Source organism: Chenopodium album, chromosome 9, assembly GCF_948465745.1.
Source record: "Chenopodium album chromosome 9, dcCheAlbu1.1, whole genome shotgun sequence".
NCBI classification, from domain to species: domain Eukaryota; kingdom Viridiplantae; phylum Streptophyta; class Magnoliopsida; order Caryophyllales; family Amaranthaceae; genus Chenopodium; species Chenopodium album.
Genome location: NC_137842.1, coordinates 72,190,638 through 72,205,868, shown reverse-complemented (window position 1 = coordinate 72,205,868; position 15,231 = coordinate 72,190,638). Strand labels below are relative to the sequence as shown.

Here is a 15,231-nt window from a genome sequence, read left to right as displayed (position 1 = left end):
AAACTATTGTTTATTAGTGTTAATTTGGTTTTAATTACTAATTAGCAGCTTCAAGATCAAGTCAACTAAACACTTTGATTTGTTATTAGTTGGGATGATTACTGCACATTAATTTTTTGATTAAGAAAATTATTGTTGTAACATAACCATCAGACATGTAACATACAACGTAATATACTTCTTCAATAACATGAATAATAATCATCTCTAAACAAAAGACAATCTGAATTGTTATTTCGTACAAAACCCCAATATACTCTTTACTAAAAGCTTATATTTTAATAATTGATTAAGGTATAAACATCAATTTTTTATTTTGACGAGTAGGTATAAACATCTTTAGTTACAATAATCCAAATGATTTTAAAAGCCGGTAATGATATATGTAGTCTTTAGGTTACTTATAAGCATTTAATATTTTTGTAAAAACTCATAACAAAATTACAGGCAAATAAGTGTAATTAGTATTATAACTTCATTTTGCATCAAAACAAACAAAAAATAAAATAAAAATAAAAATAAAATAAAAATAAAAATAAAAATAAAATCATTTGATTACAATCATTTGATTAAAAATAAAAATAAATTCTCAAACTCACATAAAAATAGAGACTAAATATATTATCAAAAGTTAATTATATGAGGGGAAATTACATAATTAGCCACTAAACCTTATAATTGTTCCCACAAAAACAAATGTTATTTTGTGTAAAGTACAGACTTTTAAGCACTTGTCAAGGGATAAGCAAAAAAGTTCCGATGCCGGGAATCGAACCCGGGTCTCCTGGGTGAAAGCCAGATATCCTAACCGCTGGACGACATCGGATTTGTTTATATAACAATAAGTTGTCCTATAAAACAATAACTAAAACTATTAACTTATATAAACTGCATTTCTTTCATTATTATATTATAAGCCCATTTGGACAATTTAATAATAAAAAAAAGTAGGTCTCAAAAAATGTAAAAGTATCTAGCTAAGCCTATTCTGTCATAATTACCTCTCTATTATATTCTTGCTTTAGAATTTATTTATCAAAAGTGTAGGAAATTAAATTAATTTAATTAAATTTTGAGTGATTGATCAACCAAATGTAGAAAGTATCATGGTTAGACTAGGAATTGGCGACAAATTAAAGTAGAAACATAAGGTTATTAATTTATTTTATTTTTTATTTTTTTTTTTACGAAAGTAGAAACATAACATAGGTAGTAACAATATTTTTGAAAGGAATTTTTTTTTTGTAGTATTGCAAACACTATATATACTATAGACGTAGTACTTGCGTTTAATATTCCACTTTGAAAGGAGGGGCGGATGAGATTCGAACTCATGATCTTTATGTTACACTACGTCTTGATACCATGTAGAATTAGGAAGCTTAATGATTTCCATCGAGATTTAGAGAGCCTTAAGCGTAATAGCTAAGTATCTAGACGATATTAACAAGATAAAAGATACTCATACACTAACTATGCTTTTAGTAGAACTATCAATTCGTGTAAACCGGTCGTGCTTGGGTCGGGTAAGAGTGGGTCGAGTCAACTCGGGTTAGGTCAATTCAGATGAATTCCATAACCTATGCGGGTCAGGTTTGGGTTGGGTAATGCTTGAGTCGGGTCATACTTCTTATCGGGTTTAGGTCGGGTTAATAACAGGTCGGGTTACATTCGGGTCGGGTGAACAATAGGTCGGGTTTAATTGGGTTTTCATGGGTTAAAACGGGTTAGGATAATTCTCGGATTCGAGTCGGACTCGGTTCAAGTCAATAATTTGTGGGTTGGAATCAGGTAGGGTCATTTTCGGGTTTGAGTCAGGTTTGGTTCAATTCAATAATTTGCGGATTATAATCAAGTCGGGTCGTTCTCGGGTTCAAGTCGGGTTCGGTTCAAGTCAATAATTTGCGGGTTATAATCAGGTTGGGTCATTTCCAAGTCGGGTCATTATCGGATTCAAGTCGGGTTATGTTCAAGCCAATAATTTGCAGGTTACAATCAGGTCGGGTCATTTCCAAATCAGGTCATATTCGGGTTCAACTAACTATAATATAGATAATTATCATTTTTATCAAGCTAATTATTTCCTTTGACTATAATATATATGGCAATATACTAGGGAACTATAGTCTATAATTTAGGAAGATAATTATCTCCTTTGACCATATAACAAATATATATTATATTTAACTCTTAAATTTGAGGATGATGCTCTTTTCTTTTGCTGGCCTTAGTCTCCCAAGACAAAATGCTTTGATCAACAATAATAATGTGCTCTAAATTTCATTTAAGATGATTTGAAATCGGGTCAGGAACAATTTAGGTTGAATTTAGGTCGGGTCAATAACAAGTCGTGTTGATTTCGAGTCGGGTTAATAACAGATCGGGTTGAATTTTTGGGCCGGGTTAGTAATAGATCTGGTAGAAATATTCGGGTTGGGTCAATAACAAGTCGGGTTGAATTTGGGTCAGGTCAATAACAAGAAGGGTTGATTTCGGATCGAGTTTGTAACAGGTTGGATTAAATTCGGGTTAGGTTGAATTCAGGGTCAGGTTAGTAACAAGTCGAGTTAAATTCGGGTTTTGACAGGTTAAAACGGGTTTGGGTCAATTTCGGTTCAAGTCGGGTTTAGTGCAAGTTAATTAAATTGCCCATTGTGAACCGGTAAATCGGTGAAAGTTGTAAACCGGTAAATTGGTCGTTTATAAGCAAATTGAATGGTTCCACACACCCAATTGGACTCTCGGAGGGTATTAGGGACCACGGTAAAAATTTCGGCAATTTTTATTTTCGGGCGAAAAAAAAGTAAAAAAAATTCCAAAATTGAAGGCTAATATCCACGCTTTTGAGAAATTTTGGATATTTCGGGGCCCGGTGTCGAAAAGTCTTGAAATTCTATGTGATACATCTCGGGGTCATATAATGTCGTTTGAAACCATATATGATCATTATTTGTTGTCATACGTGGTAGGCTTGAATTCATGAAATCGACGCAAGTTGTAAACCGGTAGATTGGTCGTTTAAAGGCAAATTGGATGGTTTCACCCACCCAATTGGACTCCCGAAGGAGATTAGGAACCATGGTAAACATTTCGGCAATTTTTATTTCCGGGAAAAAATAAATCAAAAAATTCCAAAATTAAAGGCTAATATCCACACTTTTTGAGAAATATTGGAGCTTTCGAGGCCCGGAGTAGAAAAGTATTAATATTTTAGGAGATACATATCAGGGTCATATAATGTTGTTTGGAACCATATATGATCATTATTTGTTGTCATAAATGTTCATGGTAGGCTTGAGTTAATGAAATCGGTGCAAGTTGTAAACCGGTAAATTAGCCGTTTATATGCAAATTGAATGGTTCCACACACCCAATTGGAATCTCAGAAGGTACTAGGGTCCATGGTAAACATTTCGGCAAATTTTATTTGCGGGCGAAAAAAAGTCAAAAAATTCCAAAATTGAAGGCTAATATCCACGCTTTTTGAGAAATTTAAGAGGTTTTGAGGCCCGATGTCGAAAAGTATTGAAATTCTAGGAAATACATCTCGGGGTTATATAATACCGTTTGGAACCATATATGAACAATATAAGTTGTCATAAATGTTCGTGGTAGGCTTGAATCAATTAAATTAGTGCAAATTGTAAACCGATATATTGGCCGTTTAAAGACAAATTGGATAGTTCCACCCACCCAATTGGACGCATGGAAGGTATTAGGGACCATAGTAAACATTTCAGACATTTTTTTTTATTTTCGGGCAAAAATAAGTCAAAAAATTCCAAAATTAAAGGCTAATATCCACGCTTTTTGAGTAATTTTGGAGGTTTCGGGGCCCGATGTCAAAAAGCCTTCAAAATTAGGGGATACATCTCGGGGTCACATAAATGTCGTTTGGAATATTATATGATCATTATATGTTGTCATAAATGTTCGTTGTAAGCTTGAGTTAATAAAATCGGTGCGAGTTGTTAACCGGTAAATAGGCCTTTTAAAGGCAAATTGGATGGTTCTACCCACACAATTGGACTCTTATAGGGTATTAGGGACCATGGTAAATATTTCAGCAAATTTTATTTACGGGCAAAAAAAAAGTCAAAAAAATCCAAAATTGAAGTCTATTATCCACGCTTTTTGAGAAATTTTGGAGGTTTCGGGGTCAGGCGTCGAAAATGATTGAAATTTTAGGACATACATCTCAGGGTCATATAATGTCGTTTTGAACCATATATGATCATTATGTGTTGTCATAAATGTTCGTAGTAGGCTTGAATTAATGAAATTGGTGCAAGTTGTAAATCGGTAAATTGACCGTTTAAAGGCAAATTGGATGGTTCCACGGTTCCACCCACCCAATTGGACTCCCAAAGGATGTTAGGGACCATGGTAAACATTTCGGAAATTTTTATTTTCAAGCGAAAAAAGTCAAAAAAATCCAAAATTGAAGGTTAATATCCATGCTTTTTGAGAAAATTTGGAGGTTTTAGGGCCCGGTATCGAAAAGGCTTGAGATTTTAGAGAATATATATCGGGTTCATATAATGCCGTTTGGAACCATATATGATCATTATATGTTGTCATAAATGTTCGTGGTAGACTTGAGTAAATAAAATCGATGCAAGTTGTAAATCAATAAATAGGCCGTTTCAAGGCAAAATGGAAGGTTCCACCCAACCAATTGGACTCCCAGAGAGTATTAGGGACCATGGTAAACATTTTACAATTTTTATTTCCGGGCAAAAACAGGTCAAAAAATTCCAAAATTGCAGGCTAATATCCACTTTTTTGAGAAATTTTGGAGGTTTCGAGACCCGGTGTCGAAAGTACTTGAGATTTTAGAGAATATATCTCGGGTTCATATAATGTCCTTTGGAACCATTTATGATCATTATTTGTTGTCATAAATATTCGTAGTAGGCTCTAGTCAATCAATGAAATCGGTGCAAGTTGTAAACCGGTATATTGGTCGTTTAGAGACAAATTGGTGGTTCCACCCACCCAATTGGACTCCCGGGGTAAAAAATTCGGAAATATTTTTTCCCGTGCGGAAAAAATTTAAAAAATTCCAAAATTGAAGGCTAATAACCATGTTTTTATAGAAATTTCGAAGGTTTTGGCCCGGTGTCGAAAAGAAATAAGATTTTACGGGATACATCTCGAGGTTATATAGTGCCATTTGGAACCATATGATCATTATATGTAGGGATGGCAATCTAGTCCGGATCCGACCCTACTCCGCCCCGATCCGAGGTAAAATATCCTCTCCGAGTCCGAGAAAAAAGTAATCCGAGTTCGACTCCGTTAAAATAATCCGACTCCGAGTCGAAGGAGGGTCGGAGTCGGATCCTACAAAAAATCCGAGAAAAAAATCCGACTCCGACAAATGTCCGACTTTAACGGATTATCCGACTCCGACTCAAATAGATAGTGGGTCATGGTGGCATTGGGTGTGGGTTGTAAAATCCCAAATAGCCCAACATCTCAAAGTATATTGAATAATGAAAAAAAAACTCGGAGTCGGGTCGGATCGGAGTCGGAGTCGGAGGTCGGATATTGAAGTCGGAGTCAGAGTCGGATGTCGGAGTTGGATGTCGGATTTAACCTCCGACTTCCTGTCAGGTCAAAGTCGGATTTAGCATAATCCGCTCCGAGTCCGACCCGTTGCCATCCCTAATTATATGTTGTCATAAACGTTCATGGTAGGCTTGATTTAATAAAATCGGTGCAAGATGTAAACTGTTAAATTGGCCGTTTAAAGGCAAACTGGATGGTTCCACCCACCAAAATGGACTCTCAGAGGGTATCAAGGACCATTGTAAACATTTCAGTAATTTTTATTTACGGACGAAATAAAGTCAAAAAATTCCAAAATTGAAGGCTAATATCCACAGCTTTTGAGAAACTTAGGAGGTTTCAAATCCAGGTGTCGAAAAGGCTTGAGATTTTAGAAAATAAATCTCAGGGTCATATAATGCCGTTTGGAACCATATATGAACATTATATGTTGTCATAAATGTTTGTGATAGGCTTGAATTAATAAAAATCGGTGCAAGTTGTAAACCGGTAAATTGACCGTTTAAAGTTAAAAGGATGGTTCACCCCCTCAATTGGACTCTCGGAGGGTATTAGGGACCATGGTAAACATTTCGGCAATTTTTATTCACAGGCGAAAAAATTCAAAAAATTCCAAAATTGAAGGCTAATATCCAAGCTTTTTGAGAAATTTTTGAGGTTTCGGGGCCAAGTGTCGAAAAGACTTGTGATTTTAAGAGATACATCGCGGGGTCATGTAATGCCATTTGGAACCAAATATGATCATCATATGTTGTCATAAATGTTTGTGGTAGGCTTAAGTTAATGAAATCGGTGCAAGTTGTAAACTGATAAATTGGCCTTTTAAAGGCGAATTGGATGGTTCAACCCACCCAATTGGACTAATGGAGAATATTCAGGAACATGGTAAACATTTCGGCAATTTTTATTTTCAGGCGAAAAAAGTCAAAATTTTCCAAAACTAAGGTTAATGTCCACGCTTTTTGAAAATTTTTGGAGGTTTCGGGGCCCGATGTCGCAAAGTCTTGAGAATTTAGGGAATACATCTGGGGGGTCATATAATGTCGTATGGAACCATATATGATTATTATATGTTGTCAGAAATGTTCGTGGTAGGCTTGAGTTAATGAAATCAGTGCGAGTTTTAAATCGGTAAATTTGTCGTTTAAAGGCAAATTGGATGGTTCCCCAAACCCAATAGGATTCCCAGAGGGTATTAGGAACCATGGTAAATATTTCGTCAATTTTTATTTCCGGATGAAAAAAGTAAAAAATTTCCTAAATTGAAGGCTAATATTCACGCTTTTTGAGAAATTTTGGAAGTTTCGGGGCCCGTTGTTAAAAAGCCTTAATAGTTTAGGAGATACATCTCGGGGTCATATGATGCCGTTTGAAACCATATATGATCATTATATGTTGTCATAAATGTTCGTGGTAGCCTTAAATGAATGAAATCGGTGCAAGTTGTAAATCGGTAAATTGGTCGTTTAAAGGAAAATTGGATTATTCCACCTATCCAATTGGACTCTGGGAGGGTATTATGAACCATGGTAAACATTTCGGCAATTTTTATTTCCCGGAGAACAATAGTAAAAAAATACAAAAATTGAAGGCGAATATCCACTTTTTTGAGAAATTCGGATTTTTTGGGGCCCGGTGTCTAAAAGTCTTGAAATTCAAGGGAATACGTCTCGGTGTCATATAATGTCGTTTGGAACCATATATGATCATTTTTTGTTGTGCATAAATGTTCGTGGTAGGCTTGAATTAATGAAATCGGTGCAAGTTGTAAAACGGTAAATTGGTCGTTTAAAAGCAAATTGGATGGTTCCACTCACCCATTTGGACTCCCGGGGGGTATTAGGGACCATGGTAAACATTTCGGCAATTTTTATTTTCGAGTGAAAAAAAGTCAAAAAATTCCAAAATTGAAGGCTATCCATGCTTTTTTTAGAAATTTCGAAGGTTTCGGGGCCGAGTGTCAAAAAAAAAATGAAATTTTAGGGGATACATCTCGGGGTCATGTAATGCCGTTTGGAATAATAAATGATCATTATATGTTGTCATAAATGTTCGTGGTAGGCTTGAGTTAATGAAATCGATGCAAGTTGTAAATCGGTAAATTGACCGTTTAAAGGCAAATTGGATGGTTCCACCCACCCAAATGGATTCTCGGAGGGTATTAGAGACCATGGTAAAAATTTCGGCAATTTTTATTTATGGGCGAAAAAAGTAAAAAAAAAAACTCCAAAATTGAAGACTAATATCCACACATTTTGAGAAATTTTGGAGGTTTCGGGGCCAGGTGTCGAAAAGACTTGAGAGTTTAGGAGATACATCTCGGGGTCATATAATGTCGTTTGGAACCATATATGATCATTATATGTTGTCATAAATGTTCGTGGTGGACTTGAGTTAATGAAATCGGTGCAAGTTATAAACCGGTAAATTGGAAGTTTAAAGGCAAATTGGATGCTTCCACCCACCCAGTTGGACTCGCGGAGGGTATTAGGGATCATGGTAAACATTTCGGCAGATTTTTTTTGCAGGCGAAAAAAAGTCAAAAAATTCCAAAATTGAAGGCTAATATCCACGCTTTTTGAGAACTTTTGGAGGTTTCAAGGCTGAGATTTTAGGAGATACATCTCGGGATCATATAATGCCGTTTGGAACCATATATGATCATTATATATTGTTATAAATGTTTCAAATAAGGTTCGGGAATGAGGGTACGAATCCAATCTACAAAAGAAGGGACTCGCCCTATAAAATAGGCCTCTACTTTATTCTACTCGTATTCATGTGCGCTTTTGGACTAATATGCAATTATTAGGTTAACCCTAAACCTGTTTATCTATGTTGGTTGAATATTAATGCACAAATAAAACTGTTATTGGCGATCACTTGAATTAAAATCATATTAGCCTAAACCAAATTATTAATTATCTTATTAAGCGTGATTCCAAGTACAAATTCCCTTTAAACATGCATAAAAGGCGTGATCAAGCAATAACAATAATAAATATCAAGCAACATAATAATAATCCTCATAATAAAAATCATTTAATGAAATCGGTGCAAGTTGTAAACCGGTAAATTGGATGGTTCCACCCACCCAATTGGACTTATGGAAGGTATTAGGGACCATGGTAAACATTTCGGTAATTTTTATTTTCTGGCGAAAAAAAGTCAAAAATTTCCAAAACTGAAGGCTATGTCCACGCTTTTTGAAAAATTTTGGAAGTTTCGGGGCCGATGTCGCAAAGTCTTGAGAATTTAGGGATACGTCTGGGGGGTCATATAATGTCGTATGGAACCATATATGATTATTATATGTTGTCTGAAATGTTCGTGGTAGGCTTGAGTTAACAAAATCGGTGCAAGTTTTAAATCGGTAAATTTGCCGTTTAAAGGAAAATTGGATGGTTCCACCCACCCAAATGACCTCTCGGAGGGTATTAGGGACCTTGGTAAACATTTTGGCTTTTTTTATTTACAGGCGAAAAAAAGTCAAAAAATTCCAAAATTTAAGGCTAATATCCACGCTTTTTAAGAAATTTTGGAGGTGTTGAAAAGGCTTGATATTTTAGGACATACATCTCGGGCTCATATAATGCCGTTTGGAACCATATATGATCATTATATGTTTTCATAAATGTTCGTGGTAGGCTTGAATTAAAGAAATCGGTGCAAGTTGTAAATCGGTAAATTGGCTGTTTAAAGACAAATTGGATGGTTCCACCCACTCAATTGGACTCCCAGAGTGTATTAGGGACCATGATAAACATTTTGGCAATTTTTATTTCCGGGCTAAAAAAAGGTAAAAAAAAAATCCAAAATTGAAGGCTAATATCCACACTTTTTGAGAAATTTTGGAGGTTTAGGGGCCCGGTGTCGAAAAGGCTAGCGATTTTAGGGGATACATCTCGGAGTCATATAATGGCGTATGGAACCATATATAATCATTATATTTTGTCATAAATGTTCGTGGTAAGCTTGAATTTGGGTCGGCTCAATAACAAGTCGGGGGTATTTCGGGTCGGGTTTGTAACAGGTTGGGTTAAATTCGGGTTCGATTCAGGTCAATAATTTACGGGTTATATTCGGGTCGGGTCATTTCCAGGTCAGTTCATTTTCGGGTTCGGGTCTCACATACTCGGGTCTAGTGCTGGTTTTATGTCGGGTTTGGGTCACCTTTTCTTCGGGTTCAGATAGGTCGGCTAATAATCGGGTTTAAGTCGGTATTTCGTATCAGGTCAACTTTTGATAGCTCTACTTATGAATGACTAAAAGTCTAATTAAAACAAAAAGTCTAAAACTAAAAGGTTAAGAACAAGAGATTAATACTAATCTATGTTGAACTAGTCATAGTTAGTTTTAAAGATCTTTATCTTCGAGAGTATTATTGTGACTTGTGAATTCAATGACTATTTTCTTATACACCATATATCTAAAATTACATTAAGAAAAATACAATGAAATACATTTACAAAACCTAGATATAACCACATATAATTTTTTCTCATTCAAAATAATCTTTATTAATTGTTCCAAACCACCGCTCGTCAAATAATTCTTCAACTAAAGACTGAATCTTGATACTTTCAAGCACTTCCCTCACATCTTTACCATCATAATTTCTTCCTTCCTTTTCATAAAAAACATTATAAACCGTCTTTAGAACACCCAAAACCCTAGTAAGTTCTTGGTCATCTTCTAACAAATCTTCAACCCAAGGACTTTTTTTTCTTGAAGAACTTATATGGCTTAATATTTATTAAATTTTTGTGATTTTCTTCACGCCAAACCTCTTCTAAATCATCCACAATCAAAACCACCCGTTCGGATGACAACACAACATCAAGCCTCTTCCGTCGTCTATGCTTAGTACAATCCTCCTTAGAAATCACATTTTCAAACTTAACCCTTTTTTGACACACGTTCGATCTAAGCATTTTAGCCACCTCTTTCGCGTAGAATTCTTTTGCCATAGTGTAGATTGATAACTCGAACATAGTGCTAGCTTCTTCAAGGAATTCACGAACACCCGGCCTTAACTTAACCAATCTTTTCCCATCACAAATCTCGTGTACATCTTTGTAACACGTTTTGATCTTTTCCTTATCCTCTAGGGTGAACTCTTTCGATTTGGTCTTTATCGAATGTATCAACGTGTGATCTAAGTCGAGTACTAAATTTAGCTTCTTTCGGTCTAGTAAGGTTCCGAAATTACAACCTCTTAGGTGTCGAATTGCATTTATGGTTAGGGAGAAATTGGGAGCGATGTAACGAAACGGTATAGTGATGGGATCGTTGCAATCTTCCTTGAGTCGTTTGCAAAATGCGCATGTGTTGTTGATGAATGCACCATGTTGGCATGGTTCGCCGTTATTATTGTTAATAATATTATCAATAGATAATACTAGCTCACACATATTTCTTTAACTCTCTTTGATCAAAGATATAAAAATTGCTCTAGAAATTGTTATGTTTATGAATAAATAAAGATTGTAGGAGCTTTTAATTTATAGGTATTGTTAGGGTTGTTCAGTTTTATAGTTCTCCAAGATTTATCAGTAGTTTTTAGGTAAATCTTTTCCCAAGAATTATGATAAGTCGGTTAAAAAACAAGAAAGACCATTCTTTTGGATTGACTTTCTTAAAAGTTACACTTAAATGGAAACCTCAAACCAAATTTATGTTAATATCAATAGTTTATCTTGTTTTAAAAAGAAAATATCAATAGTTTATATAACAAAATATACATTAAACTTTTGAAGTGGTGTGGCATGTATGAAATCATATTTTTAAATCGTGTATAAATATAATTTTAGGTTAATTAATTTAGAATTTTAGATATGTAATTTTTTTTAAGAAAAAAATCCAATATAAGACCAAGAATAATTATACGAAGTGAATAAATAAATTATGCTTATCTTTTACTCGTTCAACATAATTTTACACCTGTACAATTAAGCCAGAAAAAAAGGTCTTTATGCAACAATTTATCAGGCCCAATAAAACCCAATTAAAAAACGGGGTCCAATATCATATTGAAGAAGTCCATTCTACTCTACAGCCCAAAACCATTAACGTTAAGTCTTTTAAATTTTGTAAATTACCGAAAATACCCCTTTTATGACCCAAAAAAAAAAAGGAAAAAGGTTTGAGTAAATGATAAGCTGCTCCAACGGCTAGTTTTCCAGCAGTGAGATCTGTTGTTCTTTTGTTCAGGTTGTTTGTTCAAAACATTACATTCTTCTTTCTAATCTTACACTATTCTCTCTCCTTAATCCCTCTTATACTTATCCGATCATCGCGCTTCGCTCAAAAACTAATTATTTCTTAAGAGTTTGTTGTTGAGATTAATTGATAAGCTAATAAACAAAAAAATGGGAGAAAAATTTCAGCTGACATCATCCATGGAAAGAGAAGCTGAGGTAGAACAGTTTTATGAAGAAATCGAAGCTCCGAAGTTCGTCGATTTCACACTTCCGAATCATTTCTCCCCTGATGATTGCTTTTGGTTCTGCTCTCGAGTTGGTTTGTCTTTCTCCTTCTCCTCAATTCCTGTATTTTTCAGAAATTAAAATATGTTTCTCAAATAGTAGAGTTAAAATGAATTTATGATTATGAGCTGATTTTTGTGATTTATTCGATTAGAGTATACATTATTGTTTTATGCAATGTGCTATGATTAAATATGAATGTAAATTGAGGTCTTCAAAAATTTTATGAGCCTGTATTATGTATTTGTGTTCCAGGGTGTGACCAACAGCATATGCAGGAGATGGATTCTGAAGCCATTTACAAGAATTTCGTGCTTCGGGTTAGATTTCTATGTTGAAATCTTGATGCTTGAGATAGTAATGTTTTTTTGATGAATGTTGTGATGTTAGCTTAGTTACCATCATTGGGTCATTGTAGGTAATGGCTGCAAGGAGTCCTAATGTACGATTTCGACGAGCCTTAAGCCGAAAACCTCCAAGGTATCCTACATATGAAGCAACATTTTTGCGAAATTGAATGATCTTGATTAGGTTTCATTCTTATTATCAACATAGCAAAATGAAATTCTATATTAAGAAGCTTTTTTCCTGTGTTTTGTTTAGTGAAACTAAGAAATGCCCATTTTCGGCGCCTCCAAAGTCTTCGAAATCCAGGCTGCAAAGATTAGGATTAGTTTCTTGTTCAATCTCTAAAAGGCTTTTTAATGAAGAGAAAGGAAAGACGAAGGCGGTCGTTGCAAATGTAAAGCCTGCTTCAGCTCCTAAAGCTAGGGTGAAGAATGTTTCTGCTAAGTATATGACTTCTCCTAGGATGAAAAAGGGGAGTTCTCCTAAGCCTAGTGCCTTCCGAAGTGTACGAAACCCGATGAAAACCAGCATTTCGTTACCAAAGAGTAAGGTTGTTTCTAAGGCTTTGGTGTTCAACTCACCTAAGAAAGTTCTAAAGAAGAAGGTGTCGGAGGAGCTGGATACCCCTATAAGTAAGTTGTGTGCAGGGGTGAAGAGGCTTGAAATTAATAGCCAAAAGAAGGGTAATGTTACTCGTAAACCGTCCAAGGATTGTACGAGTGAAAAGAAAAAGTTGCCCTTGGATCGTTCGATAAAGGTACTGGGTTCTTCCAAGGCGAAGACACGGGAGGTTGATTCCAAACTCCCAATAGGTGTCCAGAGCAAGGCCAAGGCGAATAAGAGGAAGCATGCTGGCGCTGCTCAACTAGAAGTTGAAAAGGGTGGAAATGAATCTAGTGATATGGAAATTGATGACAAGTCGAGGTGTGGCTCTTTGGACTTGGGATCAGCAACAGTAAAGCCGAAGGCTGAAGATCATAGCAGCTCCCAAGAAGAAAGGACATTAACCTCGGATAGGCCTATGACAGGTGAAAGTTCAGGGGCAGTATCTTTGAACACTCAGAAGACTGATATGCAGTCAGGTACAGTTTCAGATGACAAAGATTCAGCAGGTCCAGTTTCAGATGACAAAGATTCAGCAGAAGCGAACACTGAGGCAATTCAAGCTCCGAAAGCAGATGAACAAAGCCAAGAGAAGGACAATACAATTACAGATGATCTTGAAAATCAGAATCCAGGAGTAGTCAGTAAACTCGAGGACAACGATGACAAAGAGAATGCTTTGACTTCTGCTGATATCAGGTTTGTGCTACCATCATGGTTTAGTCATTTGTCAATCCACTTATAGAGAAAAAAAGGTCTTTAACACTTAAATCTTCAACCATTTTCGTGACGAAAATTCCAGGAACTTGAACAGCAACAATCTCAGCAAACACGATGCACCTGTAAAACTCAAGGTGATCATCACATTTCCAAACCCATTAACTTTTCCATTGTATAATGGGGTATATGTGTGTTGATCTCTAACATAAATTGTTGCTCATGCTTATAGGTGGTCAAAACAAAGCAAAACTCTCAAAAACTGGACAAAAATTCGAAAGAAAACTGTCCTGCAGGAACTGGTGGTACACAGGGATTAAAGAACAAAAAACTCAAGCCAACAAACCCTAAGCCTTTTAGGCTAAGAACTGATGTGAGAACTAAACAATTCACAAAATTTCATTTATTTAAAATTTTCCTGTTGACCACTTTGATTATTCATTATTGCTTGCCTGTTACAGGAAAGAGGAATTCTGAAAGAGGCAACCCTAGAGAGAAAAGTTAATTCCCATGAAATTTCATCAACTACAAGTGAAAACTCACAGGTAAATGTTTCCACTCCTGTTAACGCACATCGAATTTTCTCATTAGACTGTATGGATTGGCGCTAACACTTCTTCCCATCATCAGGGAGTATCTGACAACAAAGAGAAAGGAGGCAAGAAAGATGAGGGCAAACTTGTAAGTCTTACCACCCTTCATTGCTATTGAATAGCCCAGATCTTGGTGTTTTTTCAAAAGGTTATTCTCGCAGACATTATTTCTGATAAGAGTTTTCATGTAAATTGGCCATTCAGAAACCAATCAAGAGCAGATACATGACATTAAAGGGACTAAAGCCAAAGTTGGAGAAGAGCTCTGGAGTTGCCAAATATCCTACCCTGCAGAAACATGATATTGGACCTCAGAGGTGAGAGCAGAACTCACAATTCTTTAACATTTCCCAGTCAAGTGTTTTATAATGCAGCACGAGAGTAAGAATATGAACGTAATTTTTCTGCAGGGAAATCGGTTCTCATGTGAAATCTCAGGGACGCAGTGCAATTGAAAAATCTAAAACTATATCGAGACCAAAGGAATCAAGAAAACAGGGAAAGGAGGCTGTTGATCCAACAAATAAAGCTTCTGAAGCTCAGAAATCAGCAACAAAGGGGAAAAGGCCAGTAACTATCCCAAGAGAGCCAAATTTTCAGAGTTTGCATAAACCAAAAAGCTGCACAAGAAACAAATGAGGATTTGAACAATTGACACATTTAGAGTGAATTGTTTTTGTCAAGTTTCTAGAGTGAACAATTCCTTTTTCTTTTTGCTGATTTGGTTCAATTAATTCATTGAATATCCTAATTGTATTAAAGAACAAAGTGTGTGCTTGTACTTCACAATTTTACATAAAAGAGTGTGTCTTCTTGGTTTTAATGGAAAGTAAGTGTTGTAACCATTATCCCATTTGTTCTTCTCATGTGGTTGATCAAGTTTTTTTTGGTTTGATTGTGTTAAATCA

The 15,231-nt window shown here is 35.6% G+C and overlaps 2 protein-coding genes and 1 non-coding gene across 3 annotated transcripts; 1 reads left to right on the top strand and 2 right to left on the bottom strand.

Annotated features, from left to right (window-relative positions):
* Positions 1-754: 754 nt before the first annotated feature.
* Positions 755-826, bottom strand: TRNAE-UUC (transfer RNA glutamic acid (anticodon UUC)). Its single transcript has one exon. It is a non-coding gene; the product is annotated as a tRNA-Glu (tRNA).
* A 9,104-nt stretch (positions 827-9,930) lies between these two features.
* LOC145558135 (RNA polymerase II C-terminal domain phosphatase-like 4) lies at positions 9,931-10,988 on the bottom strand. The gene is made up of 3 exons (XM_081619269.1): positions 10,362-10,988; positions 10,113-10,201; positions 9,931-10,003 (listed from the first exon to the last, which is right to left on the bottom strand). The coding sequence occupies exons 1-3, from the start codon at positions 10,986-10,988 to the stop codon at positions 9,931-9,933; spliced, it is 789 nt and encodes a 262-aa protein (XP_081475395.1).
* Positions 10,989-11,916: 928 nt separating this feature from the next.
* On the top strand, positions 11,917-15,157 carry LOC145560502 (uncharacterized). The gene is made up of 10 exons (XM_081621758.1): positions 11,917-12,096; positions 12,318-12,382; positions 12,481-12,542; positions 12,666-13,712; positions 13,816-13,867; positions 13,963-14,103; positions 14,192-14,275; positions 14,361-14,411; positions 14,528-14,640; positions 14,734-15,157. The coding sequence occupies exons 1-10, from the start codon at positions 11,946-11,948 to the stop codon at positions 14,960-14,962; spliced, it is 1,995 nt and encodes a 664-aa protein (XP_081477884.1). The 5' UTR covers positions 11,917-11,945; the 3' UTR covers positions 14,963-15,157.
* Positions 15,158-15,231: the final 74 nt, after the last annotated feature.